The sequence below is a fragment of the Arachis hypogaea genome, chromosome 1 (assembly GCF_003086295.3).
Source record: "Arachis hypogaea cultivar Tifrunner chromosome 1, arahy.Tifrunner.gnm2.J5K5, whole genome shotgun sequence".
Taxonomy (NCBI): Eukaryota; Viridiplantae; Streptophyta; class Magnoliopsida; order Fabales; family Fabaceae; genus Arachis; species Arachis hypogaea.
The window spans coordinates 27,668,592-27,691,269 of record NC_092036.1 but is presented as its reverse complement, the minus strand read 5'-3'; the positions used below and the strand labels follow the sequence as shown (position 1 = coordinate 27,691,269).

Sequence of the window (22,678 nt, the reverse complement as noted above, 5' to 3'; positions counted from 1 at the left end):
CGACTTGAATATAAAACAACAATTCACCTCTGTTGAGCACCCCCAAGCCAATGGGCAAGCTGAAGTTGCTAACAAAGTTATATTAGCAGGGTTAAAATGGAGATTACAGGATGCAAAGGGAGCCTGGGCTAAGGAGCTCCCGCAAGTCCTATGGGCATATCGAACGACTCCACATTCCACGACAAAGGAGTCACCTTTCTGATTAGCTTACGGAATGGAGACAATGATCCCAGTGGAGGTCGAAGAAGGAACACCCAGAGTAATCCATTTTAGCAAAAAAGCCAATTCCCAACTTCAAAGGGAAGAGCTCGACTTACTTCCGGAAATCCGAGAAAGAGCTCGGATAAGGGAAGAGTTGTTGAAACGACGAATGACCTCCAGATACAACCGAAAAGTAATACAGCAGGCCTTTGCTAAAGACGACCTCATCCTAATCCGAAATGACATAGGAACAACCCGACCTGGAGAAGGAAGGCTGGCAGCAAACTGGAAAGGACCCTTCCGAGTCATAGAAGTACTGGGAAAGGGCTACTACAGGCTTTCCGAACTCGACGGGCGAGAGCTTCCTAGGTCATGGCACGCCTAAAACCTAAGAAGGTACTATAACTAGGGATGATAAAAGATCTTGTACAAGGCGCACTCTTTTTCCTGAAAAAGGTTTTTTAACGAGACGCCCAGCCAAGAGCTACAAATCACCTGACTTAGGAAATTAACCCCCTATGTATATTTGCATTCTCTTTTAATAAAATTTGTTCAGATTCTCTACAAATGCTCAAGTCGTATTATTCTGAAACATTCATCGCCAGATTATAAAGCTACAGATCGACAGAAAGTGAAAACCAAATTCACTGTGCGATCACGATAAAAACGAGGGTTAAAACCCAAATTCTACAAAATCGGCAAAGATGAAAACAAAATAATGCAAGAAGTTATAGAAAGTGATCCATAGAAAGGACTTGACGATGTCCTAATAAAATGGATTGCTATAAAATAACTTAAAGACTGGCCGGCACAAAAAGTCGGACCAGTCACAACAACCCAAGTTATAAGTAAAGCCTTGGAAAGAGGTCTGGCCAACCCTATAAAAGAGGATTACTATAACTTCGAAGAGCCCGACATTATGAAGTCGGACTCCTACAAAAAGTTACAAAGATTACAAAGATAATCCCTGAAAGAGACCTGAACAAGGTCCAAGAAAGAGGATTATCAAGTAACTCGACAGGGCCCAACATGACGAAGTCGACCCAGAAAGATAAGTTACAAAGATAATCCCTGAAAGAGACCTGAAAAAGGTCCAAAAAAGAGGATTTTCAAGTAACTCGACAGGGCCCAACATGACGAAGTCGGCCTAGAAAGATAAGTTACAAAGATAATCCCTGAAAGAGACCTGAACAAGGTCCAAAAAAGAGGATTATCAAGTAACTCGACAAGGCCCGACATGACGAAGTCGGTCCAGAAAGATAAGTTACACAGATAATCCCTGAAAGAGACCTGAACAAGGTCCAAGAAAGAGGATTATTAAGTAACTCGATAGGGCCCGACATGACGAAGTCGGCCCAGAAAGATGTAAAGCTACAAAAGGTAATTGATGAGCGGATAATTTATATGCTTTTTGGCATTGTTTTTAGGTAGTTTTTAGTAGGATCTAGCTACTTTTAGGGATGTTTTTATTAGTTTTTATGAAAAATTCACATTTCTGGACTTTACTATGAGTTTGTGTGTTTTTCTGTGATTTCAGGTATTTTCTGGCTGAAATTGAGGGACCTGAACAAAAATCTAATTCAGGCTGAAAAAGGACTGCTGATGTTGTTGGATTCTAACCTCCCTGCACTCGAAATGCATTTTCTGGAGCTATAGAACTTCAAATAGCGCGCTCTCAATGGCGTTGGAAAGTAGACATCCAGAGCTTTCCAGCAATATATAATAGTCCATACTTTATTTGAATCAAGACGTGAACGCCAGTTCCATGCTGCATTCTAGAGTAAAATGCTAGAAACACGTCACAAACCAGAGTTAAATGCCAAAAACACGTTACAACTTGGTGTTTAACTCCAAGAGAAGCCTCTACACATGTAAAGCTCAAGCTCAGCCCAATCACACACCAAAGTGGGCCCCGGAAGTGGATTTCTGCATTTAGACTTATTTCTGTAAACCCTAGTAAATATTCTAGTATAAATAGGACATTTTACTATTGTATTAGACATCTTTAGATTATTATTGGATTACCTTATGATCCTTTGATCACGTTTATGGGGGCTGGCCATTCGGCCATGCCTGGACCATCACTTATGTATTTTCAACAGTGGAGTTTCTACACACCATAGATTAAGGGTGTGGAGCTCTGCTGTACCTCGACTTTCAATGCAATTACTACTATTTTCTATCCAATTCAAGCTTATTCTTATTCTAAGATGTTACTCGCACTTCAACCTGATGGATGTGATAATCCGTGACACTCATCATCATTCGTCCCTATGAACGCGTGCCTGACAACCACTTCCGTTCTACAAGCGAAAGCTAGAGTAAATATCTCTTGGATTCCATAACCAGAATCTTCATGGTATAAGCTAGAACCCTTTGGCAGCCATTCTTGAGAATCTAGAAAGTCTAAACCTTGTCTGTGGTATTCCGAATAGGATTCAGGGATTGAATGACTGTGACGAGCTTCAAACTCGTTATTGTTAGGCGTAGTGACAGATGCAAAAGAATCAATGGATTCTATTCCGACATGATCGAGAACCGACAGATGATTAGCCGTGCTGTGACAAGAGCATTTGGACAATTTTCACTGAGAGGATGGGAAGTAGCCATTGACAACGGTGATGCCCTACATACATCTTGCCATGGAAAGGAGTAAGAAGGATTGGATGAAAGCAGCAGGAAAGCAGAGATTCAAAAGGAACACAGCATCTCCATACACTTATTTGAAATTCCTACCAATGATTTACATAAGTATCTCTATCTTATTTTATGCTTTATTTATTATTAATTTTGAACCCTTTATAACCATTTGAAATCCGCCTAACTGAGATTTACAAGATGACCATAGCTTGCTTCATACCAACAATCTCCGTGGGATCGACCCTTACTCACGTAAGGTATTACATGGACGACCCAGTGCAGTTGCTGGTTAGTTGTGCGGAGTTGTGACAAAGTGTGATTCACGTTTGAGAGCGCCACCAAGTTTTTGGCACCATTGTTGATGATCACAATTTCGTGCACCAGTAATTCCCGAAAGAGACCTGAACAAGGTCCAAGAAAGAGGATTACTAAGTAACTCGACAGGACCCGACATGATGAAGTCAGGCCCAGGACACACAAATTACCAAAATAGTCCCCAAAAGAGACCTAAATAAAGGTCCAAAAAGGAGAATTACAAACAAAACCAAAGCGAAAGAATCAAGCTGATCATGTCGGATAAAATCCCAGCCTACGAAGGTACCAAGATGAGTGCAAGCAGACATGATATAAAGACTACTAAGTTATGACAATAGCAAGCTCCAGAGGCCACCAAAATCAGCCCTCGAAGCTCGAAAACTACTTTGTTTTTCAAAATAAAGTTGCTAAACAAGCAACCAAAAGAAGTATCAACAGTCAGCAAAACACCATTTACAAAATAAAGAGTTCAATAGCCCACAAGCTGGGCTATTTACATTAAACAGAAAGAAAACTCAGTCAACATTAGAAGACTTCTCAGCAGCATCAACTTGGGGTGAAGGAGGATGAGTCTGAAGAGGCACCGCATCTACCGTCCCATCATCTCGGTTCAAGATTTGGCAATCCGGTATCCCTTTTGGACGATTGATCTCAGCAGTAGAAGTCGGAGAAGTCGGCACAGCAGAAGTCTTGGTAGCAGGCAGTGAAGGACGATCATCATCATCATCATCATCGGAATCGTCAGGAACAATCTTACCATCCCTAACAATATTGTCCAAGCTAATAAGAGAAAGGTCGAGATCTGGCGCAAGAACTCGAAATTTCTCTTTCAGATTCTCATAAGCCGCAGTAACACTACCTACAAGATGACTTTGAAGTTCGGTGTAATCGGCCTGAACAGATTCCAACCTACTCCTGAGCTCTATCATCTCTCTATAAGTAGTAACATAGCTATCTTATGTTTTAGAGCCGTATCCTCAGCCAGTTGCGCGGCAGCTGCCAGACCAATAGCCCGAGCCTTTTCTCCCTTCAGCTCGGCCACTTCCACCTCGAGCTCCTCCTTCAAACCGTTAATACGGTCAAACTCTAATTTTGCCTCCTCCACAAAAGCCTTGGTAGCATGGATAGGAAGATCTTGAGCAGTTCGGTATAAAGCCACTCCCATGTGTGCCAGTGTAATACCACTCCGAGTAATAAAGTCTAAATGACGAAGAATGGATACATCGTCGGTAGGCATGACACCATAGGGAGCAATCTGTTGGTCTACAAACCCAACTGCATCAAAGTTGGGAGCACCAAGATTAAACGGCTCGACAGTCCGAGGTCTTTTTGGAGGAGGAGCGACTGAAGGAGCAGAGGTACCAACTGAAGTCTGAGGCAGGTCGACCAAACGAACCCAGGGAATCGGGATCATCCTCTTCGGCCCAGGAGAGCTCGGGACAGACAGCTTCGACAAAACCTGGGAGGACCCTTTCCCGACCACCTTGGCCGGGACGTTCTGAGCCACGGTAGCCTTCCTCGCCTTCTTAAAGGCCTTCAGTGAGTGATTATTCTTTGACATCTCTGAAAAACAAGAAAAACGCAACGACTTATGAATATCCAGAAAGAAAAGAAAAAAACAAAAGACATGGGAACAAAGTTTATAAAATACCCAGCACAGCACGAATCAAGGATGGATCCCCCAGAAATTTCTTGGTCTCAAGATGAGGAGGTTCCCCTCAAATATCCTCCAAAGCAGCGACAAATGCCTACTCGACCTCGTCTAACATCTCCCAGGTATACCTAGACACAATTACATTCCTCTGCCACTCTAAAGGAAAACGAGGCTCGCCATTCTCATCCAGGAAGAAAGGACGAGCTCCTTCAACAGCTCGGATCTTGAAAAAGTAATTCTTAAAATCACGGAAAGACTCATCATACATGGAGAAGACTTTATGTCCCTGGGCCGACCTAAAAGAAATCCAAGAAGCTTTCTTTTTGGTAGTTCCAGGCTTGGTCAACACAAACAGATACAGAAAAAGGGGTTAAAGAAGGCTTAACACCAAATTCATGGCAAACCAGCTGAAAAATCTTAATAAAACCCCAAGAATTTGGATGAAGCTGAGATGGGGCCACGTTACAATACCACAACAGGTCAGTCTCAAAGGAAGTAAAAGGAAGGGTAATATCCATCTGGCTAAAGAAGAAATCATATGCATAAATGAAAGGACGCTCCCCTGGGTCGGAACAGGAAAGCAGACCCTGTCATCAAAATCGGGTGCCACCAGCTCATAGTTGCGTTCTTGATTCTCACAACTACATATCTGATGGTGTTTTCTAAGCTCCGCACAGAACTTTGCGTTAGCTAGAGATACACATAGCAACACAAGGGAGTCCAACCAGTCGGACATCCCCTCAGGAACCTTAGAGGATGCCTCAACAATATTTTTGTGAGACGACATGGCCAACTAATCCTACAAACAAAAGGAAACGGGTTACTAACCCAAAAACAAATTCGGGAAATATGGAAGCAACTCGGACAACGCGATCTCAAGCACACAAATAGTAAAAGGAAAACTCCAAGACGCACAACGAGGTCCAGGGGCATCCTTTGGAAGCAATGACAAAGTAAAGTCTCAGAAAAAGCTACAAAGATAAAACTCTTTCTCCCAAACAAACAACGTCCCGAGGAGAAAAAGGCGAAAGTCAAAAGAAAGTCATCAAAAACCATTGTCACTATCAAAGAAAAGTCATCAACAAAACCAAAATCATCAATGAAGCAAACAAGTTATCGAAGGAGCAACCTTTTTCAAAATAGCAGTACGGAAATCAACAACAACACACGAAGCCCTAAAAAGAAGCCAAAACTAGGAAAATCACCCAAAGTATACATAAGAACGAAAGAAGACCAGGAAACAAGCGTCACAGCAATAAACCAAGCACAAAAACAAGAAAAAGGTTCAAGCTTTCCAACGTACAAAATCAGAGCGTCATCAAAAGAAATCAAAAACAAAGTAGCAGAAATAAAACGGTGAAGAGAAAGCAAAACCAACCTGGAAAAAGGAAGAAAGCTTTAAAATAAAAAAGCTGAAGAAGCGGAGCGAAGCAGCGAAGATCAATCGCGAAGCAAAAGCACTAGCAAATACCAAAGCATCACAGAGAAAAAACAAGAAGGCATGATGAAAGCAGCGAAAAAAAGGGTAAGTTATAGGAAAAAGAAAACCGTCTCTTGGATACAAAATTCGAATAAAAGAACCAAGAGAAATGGGGCATTAAAAGCCAATTAATGAGGGTGTTAAACCCTCGCACGTTTCCATAGTTAGAGCACTAAAGCGGGCGCTTCTAAAGAAATAGAAACGTTCCACATTCAAAAAGGAGTTCTACAAAGATAAAAGCGACAATAATGCTCGAGTTCGGCTCCACCCGAGAAGGTTCGAAGTCCTAAAAACTAAAGACTCTACCTCCAAATAAAGACCGAGCACGAGCAGGGGCACTGTTCATATCCTGGGTCAAGCTGTCCGACCCGGGATATTCTACAGACAAAGCGACCGACCTCTTCAGTTCAGGACGACTCGACCTCTTCTCAGAGAGTTCAGGGCAAGTCGACAAGGAAGCCCAAAGAAGGGCCCTAAACAGAGGACCGCATACCAAAACCCAAGGCAGTCCAAGCCCGCAGGGAGAAGGGCGGTTCCTTTGAAGATAAGATGACCTCACTCAAAAGATAAAGATAAGATAAGATAACTAACTTATCTTATCTAAGAAGGTCATGCTGCACTATTATAAATACACTGGAGCACCCAGGTATAACTCATACTCTGATTCTACTCAATACCTGTTTAATACCCTTGCTAACTTAAGCATCGAAGTCCCTTGCAGGTATCCCCCCCACCCTCTGGGGACGAAGGAATCAGCACCGCCACTAAGTGCAACAAATCGGACACAGCAACTCCGACCATTACAGAAGATCTCATCCGAGATCAACCTACAGTTTCAGGTAACCCTCGGAACACCAACCTTCCAAGAGGTCGGTCGTGGGCCAACCTTCCTTCTAAGAGGTCGGTCATGGGCCAACCTTCTAAGAGGTCGGCCAATCCGGTCCTTTATAGCTCGAACCAATGCATGAACAACGGCCTTCCATGCAAAGAGATCGGAGTTATTCTTTAAGAACTGTATCAATAGCTCCTTTAGGTCTCCTTTTAGGTTTACGCCTATATTTCTTGTTTTACCATTAGTGCCCCCGATTTGGATTTCTTCTGTTTTGCCCTCTGGTTGTGGTCAAAATTCTTCTCGCGCCCAGGCTCCACCGAGTTCAATGGTGTTAGACTCCTTTCCTCTAGGGTCGCCTTTTAGGTTCAGGCTTTCGTTGTAGTAATATCGCGCGAGTTTTTGGTCTCACTTGACAGTGGCAATCCCTTCTGGAGTTGGAAACTTCATGCATAGGTGCGGAGTGGAGACCACCACGGTGAGCTGATTCAGTGTTGTCCGACCTATGAGGACGTTGTACGCAGAGCTCACGTCGACAATGATGTAGTCTATGCTCAATGTTCTAGTCTGCGTTCCTTTTCCAAAGGTTGTATGTAGTGGGATGTACCCAAGTGGCTGGATTGGAGCGTCCCCAAACCTGAATAGGCTATTTGGATATGCTCTGAGTTCTTTCTCTTGTAAGCCAAGTTTGTCGAAGGCCGATTTAAATAGGATATCCGCAGAGCTCCCTTGGTCTACCAATGTTCGGTGGAGATTGGTGTTGGCAAGTATGATGGTAATAACCACGGGGTCATCGTGTTCTGAGATGATGCATGCGGCGTCTTCTTGAGTGAAGGTAATAGTGGGGAGGTCGGATGACCTGTCCCCTTCTCTGACATGGTACACCTCCTTAAGGTGTCTTTTACGGGTTGACTTGGAGATCCCTCCTCCTGCAAATCCTCTATTTATCATGTGAATATGTCTCTCAAGGGTGTGGGGAAGACGTTCATTCCGTCCTCCCTCTTCATCCGTTCTTCGCTTTTTTGGCTCGTCCACTCTATTGGCTAGGAACCGATCTAGTCTTCCATCTCGAACTAGTTTCTCTATGACATTCTTCAGGTCGTAGCAGTCGTTAGTAGGATGTCCGTAGATTTGGTGGTATTCGCAATATTCTGTCCGACTTCCTCCTCTCTTATGTTTAATCGGACGAGGAGGAGGAATCTTCTCGGTATTGCATATTTTTCGATAGACATCTACAAGAGACACCCGAAGGGGGGTATAGTTGTGGTATTTTCTAAGTTTCTCAGTAAGTTGGTCTTCTTTTTTTCTAGACTCTTTATCCTTGTCCCGAGTTGGGTAGGAGAGTCCGATCTTTGAGGTTTCTCCTAATCGGGAGTTCTCCTCTATATTAATATATTTTTCTGCCCGTTCTCGAACCTCGTTAAGAGATGTTGGGTGCTTCTTGGATATGGAGTGGCTAAAGGGTCCTTCTCGTAAGCCGTTGATGAGTTCCATGATAGCTGCTTTTGTAAGAAGATTCTGTATATCAAGACATGCTTTATTGAACCTTTCCATGTAACTGCAGAGGCTTTTCCGATCTTCTAGTTTAATCCCTATCAGACTCGGAGCGTGCTTAGTCTTGTCCTTTTGGATGGAGAACCTGACCAAGAATTTCTTGGCGAGGTCATCAAAGCTTGCCATCAACCTTGGTGGCAGGCTGTCGAACCATTTTATTGCCGTTTTGGTTAAGGTGGTCGGAAAGGCCTTGCAACGGGTCGCATCTGAAGCATCCGTGAGATACATCCGACTCCTAAAATTGCTGACGTGGGTCAGACGTACCATCATATGGGGTCATATCATAGGCTTTGAAGTCCTTCGGGACTTTAGCCTTTATGATTTCTTTCGTGAACGGGTCTTGGTCCTTGTAAGGGTTATCCTCGCGATGGGAGGTCTTGGATTTGAGGTCGGCTTCGAGCTTTTGGAGCTTGTCTTCTAACTCTCGACGTCGCCTTGTTTCTTTCCAGAGGTCTCACTCAGCTTCTCATTGACGTTCAGCTTCTTGTTCAAGCTGTTTGAGGCAATCCTGCTATTCACGGATGGCATCCAGGATTTCAGTGTTTTAAGGTTGCTTGTCTCCCTTGGATTGGTGCATGTCCTTTGGTGTGGCATCCGTGTTTTTAAGTTCCTTCATCTAATCCGGAGTTAAGGTCGTTGGTAGAGGTTACTTGCCATGGTGATTGGATGACTTCCAGGTCTCCGACAACGGCGCCAATGTTTCGGGGGTTACCTAAAACTAGAGGTCGATCTCGGACGAGATCTTCTGAACTTATCGTTACCGCCGTGCCCGACTTGTTGGAATGCGAGGTGCAGCTGGTCTTTGGTCACCGGAGGATGGTGGTATCTGCAAGAGATTCCGATGTTTAAGTCAGTACGCACTTTAAACATGTTTTTTGTAGAATTAGAGTATTAGTTATACTTGGATGTGCCAGTATATTTATACTAGTGTAGAGTGACCTCCCTCGAAATAAGTTTGTTATCTTATCTTATCTTTTTTGTAGGTAAGATAACCTATCTTTTGGCCAACCGCCTTCAGGTGGACTGTGATCCTCTACTCTGAGCCTGTTAGGCCTCTATAGTAATTTGGCCGAACTCTTTATGAAAAAATCGGTGACAAACCAACCTTAAAACAGATCGATCGTTTCGTCATCGTCCAAGCCAGACCTTATAACTCGGTCTAAAATATGAACAACAAATATAAAACTGAAAACCTAAAAATACACGACACACTGAAATACCAATAAAGTACAAAGGCATACCTGAAATGTTTCCTCAACTTTTTACTTCTAACAAATGGAAGAAAAATACACGTCAGTTATTATAAGAAGCAGGATAAAAACACACCCGTATGCCACCCACATTTCACTTTAATACAAAACTAATAATCTATAATACTTCTAAAATGATATTACTGCAATGTTTTATTTATATTTTAAAATTTAAAATGTCTCATTTAAATATCTACATATAATTTTTAATAAAACTTTATTCTTAAGAATATAATTTTTAAAAATAAAATAAATGTGCTGTTAATTAGATCAATCAAAATATATCCTTTTATATGAAAATAATTCTTACCATCACAAAAATATTTTTGTACTATTATATCAAAATATTCTTTATTTCCTTTATTTCTTTGTATTAAAAGAACCCACTTATTATGAAATATGGAGCCAGTATTTACTTCACCCAATACTAAATTGAGTAAACTTTCTCCTTGCAGATAAAAATCCAACAATTTGTATCAACTGTACTTGCAATTTACTACAAATAAAGCAAAACATGTTGAAACATTTCTCACAAATTATGATTCAAAAATTATTACCAGGAGAGACAAACCGTTCTCAAGTACATACAACTATACAAGAAAGCTAACACGCCCCTCGCTCCCACATTACATATCCGATAACTAACAACTGAAAACGTGAACCACCAGAAACAGAAACTAACACGCAAAGAAACAGTAGTAGTGGCCATCAGTGGGGGGAATAACTAAGTATAACCGTATACATACACATATATCTAAATGTGCTTATTGATATGATGATTTCCTCCCAATGGATATGAAGGATTGGTGACTCCTCCAGCAGGCGTTGCAAGAGACCCTAACGGCTGCTGGTGCGTTGTTGTTGGGGGCTGCTGATGGTGTGCTCCAAACGAGGAAGGGTCCAGGTGCGCCTGCTTGGTGCTTAGCTTCTCGGCTGCATGCCTGGCTTTGGCTTCATGCAACTCCATTTTTGCCTTTGCTTCTCTCGCCTTTGCGCGCTCATGTGCTATCACTTTCTCCTCCTCTGTTCGTGCCCTTGCTTTCTCTGTCTGCGCTATTTTAAACAGAAAAAAAATATGATTGACTTTGTATTAGTTTGTAACTTTGACTTCGTGAGTTCCATTATATGTTAATATTGTGTTTATCTCTTAACTTTATCATTTTACCAATGCCAGGATATAAACTTGATAAAATAATAAAATAAGAATTAGTTACCATTCACCTTGTAATTTTCATTATGGGTGAATACTATAATGTGTTTAATATCTAACTTTATCACTCTCTCACTCTCCTCTTCTCACGGGGAAGAGCTTGGTCCTTTAAAAGCCGTTTGGTTCCGAGTACTGATAATAAGACTCGGAATAAAAGACACGAAAATTAAAGACATTTTTAACATCAAATAAAGATTAAAAATATAAAAACGAAAAGAAAATATTAACATCAAATAAATGATAAATCAATTAAGATGATTGTTTAATTGAAAATGATTAGAGTTGCTGTCGTCGGTAGAACATCAATGGGAGTTTGCTGCAGAAAGTAATTCCGCTCGATGTTAATCAAACGGGTAAGATCGAGAAAGAAAGCCGAAAAAGAAATTAAATGGAGAGGACCTTCTCGTCAATTTTGGCTCCGCAGATGTCAACGTGTTCCTTGGCGGCACTGGCCATGTTGCTTAGCTTCTCCTTTGAAGATTTCATTTTTCTGTATCTTCTATTGAGCTTCAATCAACAAAGATGGCTATGGTGCTTCTTCATTCTCGATTTATATGCATGTCATAGAAAGGGAAGACGATACAAAACAGCGAAGACACCACATAGCTGCTGGGAGGATGGAACGTTCGGCAGCCAACACTTGTTGAACATGCAGCAATGCTATGCCCATCAAGTATCTAATGCTAGCCACGTTGCGTTGCTTAATAATAAAGATTATGAACTTATCCCTTTTCAGAAATTGGAGATATGAAAATTTCTTGTTTACCTTTTATTCATGCAAATCAATTTTTTATTACATTCATTTATTATTTTATTATTATTTTCTTTCTTCTATTATATTTTTTTGAAAAGTGATATGGTCATCATTAATACGAGTTATATATCTCGGTCTCCTAACCGTTATCAGTAAGCACCATAACTCGTCATCATCCGTTATTACTCGAACTTGATGAGCTATAACTCGGTAACGTTAACATTTTTACAACCGACGTCTCAAAACGGCACAATAAGAAACCGACGATTTATTGCTGAAAATATAAACGGACGAGAAGCTCTCCATATAAAAGGGGGAAAAACATCTCGTTAAGGTAAGTTTTTTTTACTGTATTCCGAATACTGACTTAAGCATCGGAGTGCCTTTGCAGGTACACTCTCCCCCGTTTTTCATTGCCCGCATTCTTGCATAACAATAACCATACGAAGCTCGAACTCAGAAGGACGGACGCTCAACATTCCAGCCTATAGCTCGGCCGATCCCGAGGAGTGAAAGCCGATCTTTTTCCCAAGCAAGATAAATTGGCGCCCACCGTGGGGCCAAGGAAATCATATTTTTTCTTTTGGTCCCATCGCTTCCATCTGCATCCATGGCTGATGTACCGCCTCCTTCACTGTCCGAACTCATGCGAATGGTAGCTGAGCTGCAACAAGCTAATCAATGAATGGCTAACGAGAACTAAATAATGGCTGCTCAAATTGCCGAACTAAATCATGCTCGGATTGAACACAACGATGCTCGTCAGGCGGAAGACGAGGAGCATCAGTTCCAACCGACTCATGTTTCAGAAACCGCTCGACACGAAGAGCAGCAGCCCGAAGATGAGAAAGAAGAGTCCGAGGACGCTGTAGGCCCCTTCACAGAAGAAGTAATGAACTTCGAACTGCCGAAGAGGTTCACTCTGCCGTTGACCCTTATGCCTTATGATGGACTTGGAGACCCGAGGAAGTTCATAAAGAAATTCCGATCAATAATGATCGTCAATGGTGCATCAGATACAGTTTTATGTCGTTGTTTTCCGAATTATTTAGACGGTCCTGCACTTGATTGGTTGTGTGCTTTGCCTACAGGTTCCATTTTGCGCTTTCATCAGTTGGCGAAGTTATTTGAAGAACATTTCGCCGGATCTGCAATATACTTGCACGACTCCGATTACCTGAACACTATCAAGCAAGGACCAAACGAAAGCTTAAAGGACTATATGACTCGCTTCACCAAGATCGCAATCAGCATACCAGATCTCCACCCCGAGGTCCATCTGCACGCAATTAAAAGCGGCCTCCGACCCAGGAAGTTCCAGGAGACGATCGCAGTAGCAAAGCCGAAGACTCTAGCAGAATTTAGAGAGAAAGCAAAAGGACAAATTGACATCGAGGAGCTCAGACAAGCTCGGAAGTCTGACAAGTCACACTTTCGTGAAGAAGATAAGAGCTCATCCATTAAGAAAAGTTTTAAACTAACACCTCGATTCGATTCTTATACGCAGTTTAACACCAAGAGGGAAGACATAATCAAGAAAATCTTGAACTCCAAACTAATCAAGCCACCGAAAAAAGCCGGCACATACCAAGATGCAAAGAACGTGGACAAATCAAAGTACTGCACTTTCCACCAGAAACACGGCCACAATACCGATGATTGTGTGGTCGCCAAAGATCTTTTAGAACGACTAGCAAGACAAGGACACCTTGACAAATACATTGGTGGTCACATCCAAAAGCGTGGCCCTAGTTCCACAACAAACGACCTCTCTGAACAACACCGAGGAAAAGAGAAGGCATCTTCAAGCCAATATGAAAGACCACGAGGTATAATCAATTGTATTTCAGGAGGATACGCAAGTGGAGGATACTCAAACTCGGCAAGGAAAAGATCGTTCAGAGCAATATACTCGGTAGACGGATCGAAACAAGATGTAACAATCACTAATCCACAACCAGAAGTCACTTTCACACATGCCGACTTTAACTCCAACATACAAAATTTGGACGACCCTGTGGTAGTCACCCTCCAGCTAGGAGATCTATTAGTGAAAAAAGTACTCTTAGATCCCGGGAGCAGTGCCGATGTTCTGTTTTACTCCACATTTCAAAAGATGAAGCTCAGCGACAACATGCTACAATCCACAAGAGGAGACTTGGTTGGCTTCTCAGGAGAACGGGTTCCAATACTCGGGTCAGTGTGGTTACAAACCACATTGGGTGAGCAACCTCTTTCCAAAACTAATGATATTCAATATTTAGTAGTCGATTGTTTCAGTCCATATAACCTTATCCTCGGCCGACCTTTTTTGAATAAGTTCGGTGCCATTGTATCTACAGTTCATCTCTGTGTAAAGTTTCCACTGCAAGACCACCAGGTTGTCACAATCCACGGCGACCATAAAGAGGCACGACAATGTTACAACATCAGCATGAAATTCCAAAATCGCTCAACGCAACAAGTCAACAACGTCAGCCTAAACCAAAAGGAGCACACGCTAGCCGAACTGGACCCAAGAGCTGATTTCCTCGATTGCCCAAAACCCTCCGATGACCTACAAAAAGTGTATTTCAACAATGACTCTAATAAATTCACATATGTCGGTACCTCACTCAATGCATCTGAGTTGCAAGCTATAACAACCTTTCTGCAAAAACACGCCGACCTTTTCGCATGGACACCATCAGACATGCCTGGAATCGACCCACATATCATCAATCATAGACTAGCAATAAACTCGTCAATTCGACCAGTGCAACAGAAGAAACGTAAACTCGGCGAAGAAAAAAAGAGAGCGTCACTGGAAGAAACACAAAAGCTCATCAATGCCGAATTTATCAAAGAGATCAGATTCACCACCTGGTTAGCCAATGTGGTAATGGTAAGAAAACAAAACGGTAAGTGGCGCATGTGCATCAACTTCACTGATTTAAACAAAGCATGCCCAAAGGATTGTTATCCTCTGCCATCCATAGACTCTTTAATAGACAATGCGTCAGGCTACGCTACTTTAAGTTTTATGGATGCATATTCACTGATTTCGGTAATGATGCACCCCTCTGATCAAATAATGATGCACCCCTCTGATCAAAATAAAACAGCTTTTATCAATGATTTCGGTAACTATTGTTATAAAGGTATGCCATTTGGATTAAAGAACGCAGGTGCAACTTACCAATGCCTTATGGATAAGGTGTTCGCCAAACAAATCGGCAGGAATATCGAAGTTTATGTCGATGATATGGTCGCCAAAACAAAAATCGGAGATAACCACATCAGCGACCTTACAGAAATATTCGGCCAGATCCGCCAGTACAACATGCGCCTCAACCCCGAGAAATGTGTATTCGCAGTTCAAGGGGGTAAGTTTTTGGGTTTTTTGCTAACATGCAGGGGAATAGAGGCAAATCCAGACAAATGCCGAGCAGTGCTGGACATGGCCAGCCCTAAAATAGTAAAAGAAGATCAGCGCCTCACAGGACGACTCGCTGCACTTTCCAGATTTGTTCCTTGCCTTGCCTCAACTTCTATTCCTTTTTTCCAAACAATTAAAAAGAAAAATAAATTCGAATGGAACGACGATTGTGAGAAGGCATTTTCAAAATTAAAAACAACACTCTCACAACCGCTGATTTTACAAAAACAAGGGGAGGATTTATTTCTATATCTGTCAATTACTGATTGGGCGATAAGCTCGGCCCTTGTTACAGAGAGAAACAAAGTTCAGCATCCAGTATACTTTGTCAGTAAGACCCTCCAGCATGCCGAACTCAACTATCCAAGGATTGAGAAGCTCGCACTAGCACTGATATTCTCGGCGCAACGTCTCCGACCTTACTTCCAGAGCCACGTTATCCACGTCAGAACCGATCACCCACTAAGACAAGTGTTACACAAACCAGAAATCGCAGGCCGACTCATAAAATGGGCAGTCGAACTATCTGAATTCGACATCAGATACCAATCCCGAGGACCGATCAAGTCACAATTCTTGGCGGATTTCATCGCCGAGCTTACAATACCGTCCGAAGAGGATCATGCAAAACAGTGGATCTTATATGTGGACGGCTCTTCAAATAACGGAGGCTGTGGTGCAGGAATTTGTCTGGAGGCCGACGATGGATTCATATTGGAACACTCAATACACTTCGCTTTCAAAGCGAGCAACAACCAATCTGAGTATTAAGCACTACTCGCCGGACTCCGACTCTGTTTAGATCTTCAAATCTCGACGATCAAGGTATATTGTGATTAATTGTTAGTCGTACAGCAGGTAAACGACCTTTTTCAGGTAAAAGATCCCCTACTCTCTAAATACTTGCTATTAGTAAAAAAGTTAAGAAAAAATTTTTCAAATTTGAAATAGAACATATACCACGCGAACAAAATCAAAGAGCGGATATCTTATCTAAGCTCGGCAGTACACAGTCCGAGCTATCTACACTGCAACAGTTCACAATAACATCACCCACTGTTACTCTGACAAACGTGTTAAGTGTTTCACAGGTAACAGATTGGAGGAACGACTTTATACACTATTTACAAACAGGTAATATACCAGAAGGGGTCGAGAGCGATAAAAAGTTTCGACGGCAAGCATCTTCCTTCACAATCCTCAATGGAACACTATATCAACGAGGTTATACTCGGCCTCTACTCAAATGTCTCAACAAGTCAGAAGCCGACATAGCTTTGGCAGAGGCACATGAAGAAATCTGTGGCACACATACAGGAGCTCGGAGTTTAGCATCCAAGATCCTCCGAGCCGGATTCTTCTGGCCGACTTTGAAACAGAACAGCCAACAAAAAATCAGGTCATGCAACAATTGCCAAAAGCACGCACCACTGATACACATACCTGCCGAGGAATTACATCATTCCGACATTAGTTGGCCATTTAACCAATGGGGTTTAGATATACTCGGGCCTTTCCCTACGGCACCGGGCCAGGTAAAATTTCTTATTGTCGGCATTGATTATTTCTCCAAATGGGTGGAAGCCCAACCTTTAGCAAAAATAACATCACAGCAAATGATTTCATTTGTTTGGAAAAATATTATTTGTCGTTTCGGCATACCTCAACATATCACAACTGACAACGGACGCCAGTTCGCCGATCAGAAATTTCAAACTTTTTTGCAGAATCTCAGAATAAAGCAACACTTCGCCTCTGTTGAACATCCTCAAACAAATGGACTAGCTGAGGCTGCAAACAAGGTCATCCTTCATGCACTAAAGAAGAAGCTAGATGATGCCAAAGGACTTTGGGCCGAACTAATACCTGAAGTCCTTTGGGGATACAACACCACCCCACAAACATCAACAAAGGAAACCCCATTCAGACTGGTATATGGCTCGGAGGCCATGATTCCCCTGGAGATCTCCCAGGAACCCATCCGAACTTACATCGACAATCAAGACGAAGCTCGGAGAACCGAGCTCGACATCATTGAAGAAGTAAGAGACATCGCCACTTTGAAGCAACGCGCAACACAGCAAACAATCGCCCGACAGTACAACAAGTCGGTTAAAAGCAGATCATTTGTGAAAGGAGACTTAGTCCTCCGCAAAACCGAAGCTGCTCGGAAACCACCCTCACATGGGAATATCTGAAGTACTCGGCAACGGGGCATACATACTCGAATTAATCGATGGAAAAGTATTACCCAATACCTGGAATGTTTCATCCCTAAAGAAGTTCTACAGTTAAAAATTAAGGACAGGCTGGTACTCTTTTTTCTACTACCAAGTTTTTGTCCCAAAGGGTTTTTGCTTGGAGAGGTTTTAACGAGGCCAGCCTACCTGAAAGTTTGTATTCAAACAATTATGAATTTACCACCAACATCATCTTATTACAGTTAAATTATGCAATTTGTATCTCCTATCATTATCAATTCTCAAAATAACTCGGTAAATAGCAATGCTCGGCTATATATGCAACCTGCCATTACTCGGCAGTACATTCAAACAAGAATGATGGACTCATCAAAATCATTCCTTTCAATAAACAAAATGCTTTACCACAAAAAGGAGAGCACTAACTTCCAATAAACATTCAAGCAATTCAAAACCAAGATATCAATGTTTTTTCAAGGACTATCACCAATCTATCAATGTTCAAAATATCTACCGACTTACAAAACAAAACCAAAATACCAAACAAAGTAACAAACTAAACATTTTCTGCTTGATCTTCAGCATCACCATCATCTTCAACCATCTTGCCATCACGCACAACTTTCCCCGGATCCATGCCAGACAGGTCAGCTTCCGGTGCCAAAAACTTTGCTTGTAACAAAGCCCTTTCAAACCCCTCAACAAAAGAATCCAGAATTTCATCAGCCTTTTTCTTCTGCACATCCTTTAATTCAGCAGTTACCTCAATAAGACGAGATTGTACGCTCGCCAAATCACTCTCCTTCTTCTTCAGATCTTCCACATCCCGAGCATAATTATCTTTTGTCTCCTTCAATAACTTCTCGGCCTCAGTTAGCTGTACCTGAAGCTCGGCAGCATCACTTTTACTTTTCACTAACTCTTCCTTCAGAACAGAAACCTCCCCTCTATCTGCAGAAACTTTCTTACATTTCAACTCTTGGCTACGCCCAAGACTGGCAAGACGAAGACCAACAACCTACACAAAAGAATACAAAAAGCTTGTAAAAAATTCAAAAAACACCAAGTGAAGCAGAAAAGTTAGCCCATTACCTGCATATACTGACCAATCGCCATGTCTCCAACCTCTTTCGCAAGCGAAACATCGGCCGACGACTGACAATACTCGTCCACTACAGCCATATAAGGATATTCTCTCCCCCAGACAGAAAACCCCTCACTTTGTTCAGAAATTTTGTGAAGCCTTTTTTGGTTACCCATAAAAGCTTGTATCTCCTCGACAGGAACCCCAAACGACTTCTCCTCAGAGTCATCAGACAGGTCAACAAGATCGGACTTCCTCTTCCTTTTAACAATAACCTTCCTCCGACCTTGCCGAGGCTGGGTAACCTCACCAGTCCCAGCAATTTTCTCAACATTAGAAGATGAAAATTCCTTCTCCAAGTTCTTATTCTTGAAACGTGTCCTCAAAGACGCAGCTGAAACCCCAGGATATTTACCACCTACAAAAAATAAGGAGCATCAGATATCTGAAAAGAAATAGCAACTACATCACAAACAACCCTATCACTCACCTAAATACTTTAAAACAGCATCTTTATCCTCTTCCCACTTCAGAAGCTCATCAATTGAAATCAGGTCTCCCCGACCGATGTTCTCAACAAGAAACTCAATCAAACAAGCATTTCTCGGAAGAATAACTTCGGGTCCGAGTATATTCTGAGGTTCCGAGCACCAATATAATGGGAACTTCTCAGCCAGATTTTCATCTACAAAAAATGGAAAATCCTTTTTCCAAACCCCTAACCTTAAAGTACATCTCCTTGAAATCTTTGAAAGAAGACTTATACAACCTGAAAATGCCAAACCCAAGGGTGCTGTTGAAATTTACCTAACCCCCCTTCCACACCCCTTTAGCTTGGAATAGTGAGAAGAAAAGGTCAACAGAGGGTACCTGCTCCAGAAATTCCATTAGAATTTCAAAAGAACGCAAGAACGCCCACCCATTTGGATGAAGCTGAGATGGAGCACAATTCAACTGTTTAAGGATCTAACACTCGAAATCTGTAAAGGGTAACCTCACTCTCAGTTCTTTCAGAACACAGCTGTGCATGTAGAAAAATTCAAAACCACTCCCACGGTGATAAACCCTATCATTTACACTACATGGCAGTAACTCAACCCCAACTCCAGAACCAGGCCTCACCAACTTACTTACATCTACCTCCCTCACGGCAGCCTCATCACAAAATAACGACACCCGAAACCTCACATCATCCCCAACCCAATCGTAAGACCAATCTACTTTATCCTTCTTCTCCTTCTCAAACCCCATCAAAAACACAATAAAACAAACATGCAACCAACAAACAGAAAGAAGAAGAAGGAAGAAAAAAAATCACAAAAACGCTGACATAGCCATACCTCTCTTGCTCATTCTTCACAGAGAAGGAGAAAATCAAAATGCCCAAGTTCCAATCAGTAAAAGTTATTAATCAAAATAAAAACATTTCAAATATCACCATTGCATCAATCACACGAAAGGATGAACGGAACATTGGAAACTACCAAAACATTAATGAAGCACCCACTCATTCTCTCTCCTCAATAAACAACAAACACGTTGTCCAACGTGGCACAAACAAAGTCCCTTTAATGAAGTACGTTGAACTGGGGGCCCACTCAGGAATCCACTCAACCGAGTTATAACTCATCACAAAAAGCTCAACCTGCTTCATTAAAAAACTTTCCACATGCTAAGCTTGGGGGCTGTAATATGGTCATCATTAATACGAGTTATTTATCTCGGTCTCCTAACCGTTATCGGCAAGCACCATAACTCGTCATCATCCGTTATTACTCGGACTTGATGAGCTATAACTCGGTAACGTTAACATTTTTACAACCGACGTCTCAAAATGGCACAATAAAAAACCGACGATTTATTGCTGAAAATATAAACAGACGAGAAGCTCTCCATATAAAGGGGGGAAAAACATCTCGTTAAGGTAAGTTTTTTTTACTGTATTCCGAATACTGACTTAAGCATCGGAGTGCCTTTGCAGGTACACTCCCCCCAGTTTTTCATTGCCCGCATTCTTGCATAACAATAACCATAAGAAGCTCGAACTCAGATGGACGGACGCTCAACATTCCAGCCTATAGCTCGTCCGATCCCGAGGAGTGGAAACCGATCTTTTTCCCAAGCAAGATCAAAAAGTCTTTCTTCTATTATTAAATTAGTGAGAGACCGATCTGATAATTTAATGTGATCTTTATTTTAAGAATTGAATATTGTATTTGTTACAAACTTACAATGTAGTCATGAATTGGCTTATTTTTGTATGGATTTTGGATTCAATTACAATTGTGTGATTATTATTTATCTCAACGTTTAGACCTGCTATAAAGCAATTTAAGATATTAGCATAAGAAAATAATTATATATTGATTTTTCATGTGAATGTATCGATTTGGCATAATGTGTAAAAAGAAAAATATATGGAACTAACTTTTAATCAGTCAAAAATTGAACAACTCAATTAATAATAATTATTTTAATTAGTTTTAATTTTTTTTAATTTACAATATTTGTTATTAATTGTTGTTAACTCAAAATAAGCTTTTGAGTGATATGTTTCAAAAACTACTCCTGGGATCACAGAAGTGAAATCAAGCCCGATTCTTCACCCTCTCTTTTTTTTGGTGGCTACGGTGCATGGTTCTCTATTCATATCATCAACGGTGCCGACTTCATCTATTCGACGGCGTCGATCTCATCCATTCGACCATCCGACGGCGCCAACTTCGTCCATCCGACCATCTAAGTGGCGATCCCTTCTCAAGCGAAGCCAAGGCTCCCGATTCTTCACCCCCTCTCTCTCTTGGAGGCTACGGTGCATGGTTCGCTCTTGGTTACATCAGCGGCGCCAACGTCCTCCAATCAAACATCTAAGAGAAGGGTGCAGTGCAATACTTCTAGAAGAGAGCATCTTCCATGGTATTTTTAACCCCGGAAGGCGGATCGATTAGTACATTGATCAATCCAACCCAAGGCGATGAAGAATTCAGTATGGGTGAAGTAGTTATTCAAGAACAAGAGGGGACTAAGGTATGTTGCATAAGTTGGTCCTGCGTTGTAAGAAATGTTATGACAATGTGTTATTTGAATGCTTATTATTCATGCTAATTAGATGTTTTTTAGGTTCAAAAAATTTATTTATTTGAAAAATTCTGGTACAGTAATATATTTAGTTGAGCAAAGTATGCTGAAAATTGCTACTAAATACTTATCCAGCATGTTTGAATCCTAAGAATTGCCATCATCAAATTATGCTTGACTCCCATATTTGTTTTGCAATATTTTTTGATGTTTTTTATTGGAGTCATGCATTATATAGTAAGGAAGGATCTTAACTTAATAATAGTTTTTCTGGTGTCTTTAATTGAAGGTCGACGAAATTACCGACGTCGTTGTGACTAGAAATGATGAGTTGGACTCGAGACACGAGGTTTGAATGTGCTATGTTAATGTTTCTTATTTATGCTAATTAGATATTTTTTAAGTTCAAAAAGCTTATTTATTTGAAAAATTCGGGTACAGTGAAATATTTAGTTGATATATTATTAAAGTATGCTAAGAATTGGTATTAAATACTTATTGTATTAGTGCTAGTTTTGATTTGTATCTAGTTTTGTGTATTGACGTTACAGTTGCCGGATCATAGTGGGATCGGTGAAGAGGAAATATCAGTCATAGGAATAAGTTTTGGATCGTTGCCTCTGGCACAGAAATTTTATGCAAACTATGTAAAGAAAGTTGGGTTTGTTACTAAAATCAGGAACACGAATTTCGACAAGATGCAGAAGGAATCAAAGATACCGGTTAATCAATCTATTCACTACACGTGAGAAGGTTATCAAGAGTTTAGGGTGAACGCAGCAACTCGAGCAAACAAAATTACAGCCACGAGATGCAGAGCAAGGATGTATGTCATGCTGGACAAGGAGAAGAAAAGTTGGATTGTGTCTATATTAGAATTGAGGCATTCTAACCCCTGTTCGGCTAAGAAAGCTATCCACTATCGTGAGTACCAGGAGTTGACCATGCATGCTAAGTCCATCATTACGGATAACGACGAGGCTGGAATAAGACCCAACAAGACGTATCTA

The 22,678-nt window shown here is 41.4% G+C and overlaps 3 protein-coding genes across 3 annotated transcripts; 1 reads left to right on the top strand and 2 right to left on the bottom strand.

Moving 5' to 3' along the window:
• Positions 1 to 7,527: 7,527 nt before the first annotated feature.
• On the bottom strand, positions 7,528 to 8,901 carry LOC140181176 (uncharacterized). Its single transcript, XM_072224341.1, has 2 exons — positions 8,536 to 8,901; positions 7,528 to 8,319 (listed from the first exon to the last, which is right to left on the bottom strand). The coding sequence occupies exons 1-2, from the start codon at positions 8,899 to 8,901 to the stop codon at positions 7,528 to 7,530; spliced, it is 1,158 nt and encodes a 385-aa protein (XP_072080442.1).
• A 1,537-nt stretch (positions 8,902 to 10,438) lies between these two features.
• LOC112801058 (late embryogenesis abundant protein 18) lies at positions 10,439 to 11,691 on the bottom strand. The gene is made up of 2 exons (XM_025843587.2): positions 11,533 to 11,691; positions 10,439 to 10,971 (listed from the first exon to the last, which is right to left on the bottom strand). Exons 1-2 carry the CDS (start codon positions 11,617 to 11,619, stop codon positions 10,678 to 10,680), a joined length of 381 nt encoding a protein of 126 aa, XP_025699372.1. The 5' UTR covers positions 11,620 to 11,691; the 3' UTR covers positions 10,439 to 10,677.
• Positions 11,692 to 12,593: 902 nt separating this feature from the next.
• Positions 12,594 to 17,503, top strand: LOC140181171 (uncharacterized). Its single transcript, XM_072224251.1, has 4 exons — positions 12,594 to 12,894; positions 12,979 to 15,252; positions 15,601 to 16,049; positions 16,397 to 17,503. The coding sequence occupies exons 1-4, from the start codon at positions 12,594 to 12,596 to the stop codon at positions 17,501 to 17,503; spliced, it is 4,131 nt and encodes a 1,376-aa protein (XP_072080352.1).
• Positions 17,504 to 22,678: the final 5,175 nt, after the last annotated feature.

Bases quoted from the DNA above. Each gene is read 5' to 3' on its own strand.
- LOC112801058 (XM_025843587.2), bottom strand. From the start codon at position 11,619: ATGAAATCTTCAAAGGAGAAGCTAAGCAACATGGCCAGTGCCGCCAAG. The intron at 10,972-11,532 runs GTCCTCTCCATT...AAAATAGCGCAG, and splicing joins GAGCCAAAATTGACGAGAAG to ACAGAGAAAGCAAGGGCACG.
- LOC140181171 (XM_072224251.1), top strand. From the start codon at position 12,594: ATGGCTGCTCAAATTGCCGAACTAAATCATGCTCGGATTGAACACAAC. The intron at 15,253-15,600 runs GTAAGTTTTTGG...CCCTTGTTACAG, and splicing joins TGTATTCGCAGTTCAAGGGG to AGAGAAACAAAGTTCAGCAT. The intron at 16,050-16,396 runs GCGAGCAACAAC...AGTGTTTCACAG, and splicing joins CAATACACTTCGCTTTCAAA to GTAACAGATTGGAGGAACGA.
- LOC140181176 (XM_072224341.1), bottom strand. From the start codon at position 8,901: ATGTATCTCACGGATGCTTCAGATGCGACCCGTTGCAAGGCCTTTCCG. The intron at 8,320-8,535 runs GTTCGAGAACGG...AATACCGAGAAG, and splicing joins ACCCAACATCTCTTAACGAG to ATTCCTCCTCCTCGTCCGAT.